At 38.8% G+C, this 6,195-nt stretch overlaps 1 protein-coding gene across 1 annotated transcript; it reads left to right on the top strand.

Annotated features, from left to right (window-relative positions):
• The first annotated feature begins 5,419 nt into the window (after positions 1–5,419).
• Positions 5,420–5,734, top strand: LOC115964235. Its single transcript, XM_031083592.1, has one exon. The coding sequence runs from the start codon at positions 5,420–5,422 to the stop codon at positions 5,732–5,734; it is 315 nt and encodes a 104-aa protein (XP_030939452.1).
• The last annotated feature ends 461 nt before the right edge of the window (positions 5,735–6,195 follow it).

Raw genomic sequence — 6,195 nt, forward strand, 5'->3', positions numbered from 1 at the left:
ATGGAAAGTCAGCAAATGACTTTTAGAGAAAACAGCAATAAAAGATGAAAACTATGAGAAAAAAGGGAAGAGACCAGCCCTTGAGCAACTGTCACAGCACGAGCTCTGAGGGGCAAAAGAGAGAAATCACTAGTACCATGGAGCCTTAGAAAACACACTATAAAAGGAAGAGAAAACCCATGTTGAAGGGGCAGAGGATTTTCAGTAGGAAGAATATCATAACAGAGTCATTAGAACTCTGTAAAATTTAAGAAAAACAGAGGAATGTCTCCCGGTATCCCAGAAACAGCCACTATAGCACATACTTGGATTCAAAAGGATTCAAACTTTGCAAGTCTTAGAGGCTTAAATAGCCATCAAAGTCTGTAATTTTTGAGCTTATTTGAACCTTGTATCACGTCTTAGTGAGCACATTTGTAATCCACAATCAAGGAAAATAATGAAATATCTCATATTGATTTGAGAATTTCTAACAATTACTTTGCATATTTCTTTACTGCTTCTTGCTGCTCAATACATATATATTCTTGCTTGTAAAGCTGAGTCCCTGCCCAAGCAAAGCCACTCAGACTTGAGTTCCAAATCCCACAAGTCTTGTGCAAAAGCATAAGTCTGTGAGAATTGGGGCCAGGATCCTCGTGGCTGAATCATTCTCATAAAATTCACTTACATATATGTATGTGTATTAATATATATATATATATATATATATCCTAATAGTGCAGAGAACCAGAGATTCTGGGTTCTTACAGGCCTAATACGTCCCGGGATCCCACGACAGTATGCCCGGGGTACCAGGAGGAATCGCATTTTTGCCTTAAGGAGATTTATGTGACTTGCGCACAACTTGGTTCGTAATCAGCCCCCATTTAGCTGCGGTGAACCAAGCCCAGTCCACCAAAATACAACTATTTGGCCCAGGATCCTTGGGCCTGTGTGCTAAAGAAAAAAGCACTCTCACAATATGTTTCTTGTTTCAACTGCTTGTTTCAAGAATTTATTTTGTTTACTTGTATTTTCCATACATGCGGTTATGCATTTTGTTTAGTGTTTTAGGAAATATACAGGTTGATTCAATTGAGCTGTTGTCTACACTTGCAACTGATGGATAATAGTTAGGATTGGATTTGTTTTTATGAGCATTATTTTTGTAAAGGGTTTTTCTTTGTAAACTTTGAGTTTTTAGTTGTGTTTTGTCACGGATTGCCAAAAGGGGAGTTTGTTAGGTTCTAAAGACTTAGGATTTTATGTATTTAGAACTCTAATGTGTATTGTTGGCAAACCATGATCAAAACAAGATGTTTAGTCGTGTTTAGACTTGCTCAAAGTTGGTTCATTTATGTAAAGTTGGAACAAGCTGATGCAGAAATCATTTATGCTTCTTGGCCTGGTTCAATTGATCGAAGTTTAGGCTCGATCAATCAAAAATCGGGTCAGATGCATTTTCTGTAGAATTCCAACTTAACCCTAGTTTTGTTTTAAAACGTTTAGGGTTTTGTAATTTGCCCCAGGTATATAAGGCAAACCCTAGTCACGTATTAGTGTTGCTCATATTGCTATTTGTGTAAATCTCTTGTGAGATCTGTGAGGAGCTTTCCTTTACACAAGCTTAGGATTATCAAGAAGGAGATTTTTTCAAGAGCTTGATGATCATTCAGTTGCTACCATAAGAACTTAAAGAAACACAAGCGGGTGTGCTTGTAACAACAGCAATAAGCATAGACCTGTCTTCTTCTTCTTCTTCTTCTTCTTCTTCTCTTTCAGGTTCAGGAAGGTCCTTTTGAGCACGAGCCCGAGCACGAGCTTCAGCCTCCTCTTCACGTTGTGCCTTACGAACAACCCTTTCTTCTCTTCTCTTTCGTAGCTTTTCAATCTCTGCCTTTCTTTCTAGGATTCTTGTTTCCTCATCATCAGCTCCTTCAATATCAATACCCAGCGCAAAATCTCGTAAAATCTTCTTCTTCCATAAAAACGATTGTGTTGTCCTATTCTTCTTCAATTTGTTCTTCAGAATCCTCCTCAACAAAGAAGAACTTCAAATTGCCATTATAAAACAACGATGATTAAAACAAAAACAACTGCTTAGAAACCATTATAAAGGGAAAAGATTAAAGGGCCTCTCTCCTAGTCCTGCTCGGTTTCCTAAAACTTACTGTAGTAAATACCGACTCTGCCCTCCCATAAAAAATACCAAATTCTTTACCACTCCATTTTTTTTTAATTTTTTTTTTTACTATTTTATAAGAAATATTAAACAAATATATAGTAAATTATGATTAATGAAATATAAGGTTGAGCATAAAAAGTGGTACAAATAATTTGTCAATTTACTTCTCTTATATATAAATTCTTTCATTAAATTAAATTATTTTATTAGATTTTTATTTGTCTTTACTAATTCTAATAGCGAGTTCCTTGAAGTATCCAATGCCATTCAAGCAAGGTCTTTTAGAAACTTAAGGCTAATGGCCTACTTAATCCCCTCAAAGGCTCAAACTCAGACCACTCACTAATCCAGTTCTAGAAATTCTAGTATTATTACTACATAAAAAGCCATAACTCTTGCTATAATTTTTCTATGTGGCAAATTATGATTAGCTATTTTTCATTTTTACATGAATCTACCATTTTTTCTCCACCACTCACACTCTGTCACATCATCACACTCTGTCACATTATAAATGTGGCAAGAAATTGTGAAGAATTTTGTGATCCTAGACTTTTTCGACAAATTCTTTTGTCAAATTCATACTCCTTTATAACTTGGTAAAAGTACTAGTGTTTTATAGCAAATACTTTCTCTCTCTCTCATATATATATATATATATATGCTCCATTATGAGAAATAAAATCCACGATAACTTCAATACACTTACATTACAGGCTTGAAAACCAAACTTAATTGGTTAAAATATCCAAGTCTCAAGCATATTAATCTTGTTAAATGCCAATCACAACGTAAGGTTATCATTTTGCTAATAAATCTTTGCTACATATCATGTTAAAATAAAATTTGTTGGGTTTTAAATACAATTTTAATCTCCTTATTTATTAGCTAGGGTAGACAAAGTTTATTTAGAAAGAAAAGAAAAACCTAGTAGACTAAATATTCATCATGTTGATCATTTATTCATCTTTTTTTTCTTTTTTTCTTTTTAAAGAGGTGAATGGAAGGAAAGTAGATTCATGCTGAAGATTTAAAGACAGTTAAAAGAACAAAAATCTTTTGTCTCACAATAGTGTTCTATTTTATGTTCTACTACTTACAATATGTCATATATTTGATATTTTTCCTTTTAAATTTTAATTACTTTATAAGAAATAAAAAGACATAAGATTCTATTCCGACTAGATATATCATAATTAATTGTTAGTCTTCATTATTAAGGAGTGAACATTTGAAAGAAGCGAAAGAGTTAACTAACAACCATCAAATGTAAGACTTCTTAGTACTGATTTTGAAAAATCTAACCATAATATAATTAGACTTAAGGAAATATTTTTCTTTTTGGAGGGAGACTTAGGGTTTGGCCTACCGCCCATGTATTGGAGCACTAGACGGAAGCTTCACTCAAGAGACCTATGTTTTCTAAAGCTATTTTATAGCACTCTAACCTACATCTCCACCAAGAATCTTTGACCATGAAAATGAAGTAGTTAATCTTTTCTTTTAAAAATGTGTTTATAGGGAGATTGAAAATGTATCTAGTATTTAAAAATGTATTACAAATTTTTATAGGGAGATTAAAAAGTTTGTCAACATTGACTCAAAGTCTTGTAGCAAATAGAAGGTTAGAAAAATTTTCTTTCCTGCAACTGTCAATGAGACTGAGAGAGAGGGTTAGAATCCATTAGTAGTATCTGCTGACTTGGAATTGAATTGGCATTTTATTGGTCCAAATAAGTCACGCGGCAATAATTGCACATTAGTAAATTGTAGGTGAATAGATGACACAGTCCCAATGAAACACTTCATTAACACAGTAGAGAGCAGGAAGGGGTTCTTCAATTTTGATTTAGGGAGCACAAAAACTTCATTTGAAATGTCATATCCGTGTTAGACCAGTGTGTATCAAATTATCAATGTTGTACTCATCAAGTCATATTATAATTTTTCAGAAATTATTTGTGAAGGGATAAAAAATAGTATGACGTTGGGCCTGACGGATCCGAGCCCATGGCCCGACAATAAGGGAGAGCCTAGGGCCTGGCATAACTTAAAATACTTGTGGCGCACGTTTGAAATCCGAAAGAATCCTAAAGGAAATCAGAATACTAGTGCATGGGTAATTCTAGAAAATACGCGCTTAATGAAAAACCGCTCTACAAGGAAATGTTTGCCCATCACGTTTGGGATTGCTCAAGTAGAGTTCTACAAGGAAAAGACTTCTAGGTCAAGGAAGAGAGGCCAACCTCCTACTACTATAAAAGCCCCAATACCCTCACAAATCAAGGTACGCATGATTTGCCCTCTCTAGCACTCTAGAGTTGAGAACAATTCTAACTTGACCGTTGGAGGGTATTTGGCCGACACCACACCGGTGCCCTCGGCGAGATCACTTCTTTCTTCTTGCAGGTTGTTAGTTTGAGCGAGCGTGGATCGTGTAACTCACTGATGATTTTACGGCATCATCAATTGGCGCCGTCTGTGGGAAACGCGAAGAGTTTAGCCAGACTATCGCCTTTCAGACATAAGAGTCGCATGGTACTCACTCGCTTGATGGCTACCACCAACAACGGTCAAGAAGATGAGCTGCCAAGATCTACTGCATTAGAGAGACAAGTCCAGACTCTCATGGCAGCAGTAGAATGACTCACAAAGCAGAACCATGATCTGGAGGAGCAGCTACGCCAAAGGGATGCAGGACCTAACGTTTAGGAGGAAAACCAAGAAGGTAACAGTGCCGAACGAAGGGACCAGGAGAGGCCAGAAGGCAGCAACGCCCCAAGCCGACCAGAGCAGCAAAACATAAGCCTTCCATCTCTCATGGATTTTGCCCCTCCGCCTATTATCACAGAGATGCAGGCGATGAAGGAGCAGATGGAGGTCATGATGAATGCCCTCAAGGGACGAGTATCCACTGATCTCGACGACCTAGTGAACAGAACTGACTCACCATTCACCACGTCCGTCAACTCATTCCCCCTGCCACTGAAGTTCCGGATGCCCCAGATCGAAAGCTATGATGGGGTCAAGGACCCCCTCGATCATCTAGAGACTTTCAAGACCCTGATGCACCTTCAAGGGGTACCAGACGAGATCATGTGTAGGGCATTCCCAACCACGCTGAAGGGCCCTGCGAGGGTTTGGTTCAGTAGATTGACACCAAGCTCCATTAATACTTTCAAGGAGTTGAGCGCCTAGTTCACCTCGCACTTCATAGGCGGACATCGGTACAAAAGGTCCACCGCGTGCTTAATGAGCATCAAGCAGCGAGAAGACAAGACGCTGCGGGCCTACATAACTCGTTTCAACAAAGAAGCCCTTTCAATTGACGAAGCTGATGATAAGATACTCGTAGCTGCATTTACTAGCGGGCTACGAAAGGGTAAGTTTTTGTTTTCTTTATACAAGAATGACCCGAAGACCATGATGGACGTGCTCTACAGAGCTACCAAATGCATGAATGCAGAAGATGCATTGCTAGCCCGCGAGGTAAAGCCTAAGAAGAGGGAGAGGCAGGAGGACGCGCGACAAGATAGGGGGCGAAAAGTTGCTAGAACCGGGGATTAACGAGATGAAAAGCGCCCTAGACCCCCAACTAGAAGGTTCACCAATTTTACCCCATTAACTGCCCCGATCGATCAAGTATTGATGCAAATCAAAGATGAGGGAGCATTGACATTCCCTGGTAAATTAAAGGGAGATCCCAACAAAAGGCCAAGAGACAAGTATTATCGCTTTCACCGAGACCACGGGCATGACATAGCCAACTACTACGACTTGAAGTAGCAGATTGAGGCCCTTATCAGGCAAGGGAAGCTACAGAGGTTCATCAGCAGGGAAAGAACCGATACGCCGAAGGAACAGGCCCCGCAACGGGAGAATGAGTGCCCTAGACCACCTATAGGGGACATAAGAATGATCGTAGGGGGCACAGCCACAGCCGGATCTTCCAAGAAAGCCCGCAAAACCTACCTCAGGATGGTCCATAGTGTCCAACTCACAGGATCCATACCAAAGATGCCGCTAAT

The sequence above is a fragment of the Quercus lobata genome, chromosome 10, assembly GCF_001633185.2.
Source record: "Quercus lobata isolate SW786 chromosome 10, ValleyOak3.0 Primary Assembly, whole genome shotgun sequence".
Lineage (NCBI taxonomy): Eukaryota > Viridiplantae > Streptophyta > Magnoliopsida > Fagales > Fagaceae > Quercus > Quercus lobata.

Bases quoted from the DNA above. Each gene is read 5' to 3' on its own strand.
- LOC115964235 (XM_031083592.1), top strand. From the start codon at position 5,420: ATGAGCATCAAGCAGCGAGAAGACAAGACGCTGCGGGCCTACATAACT.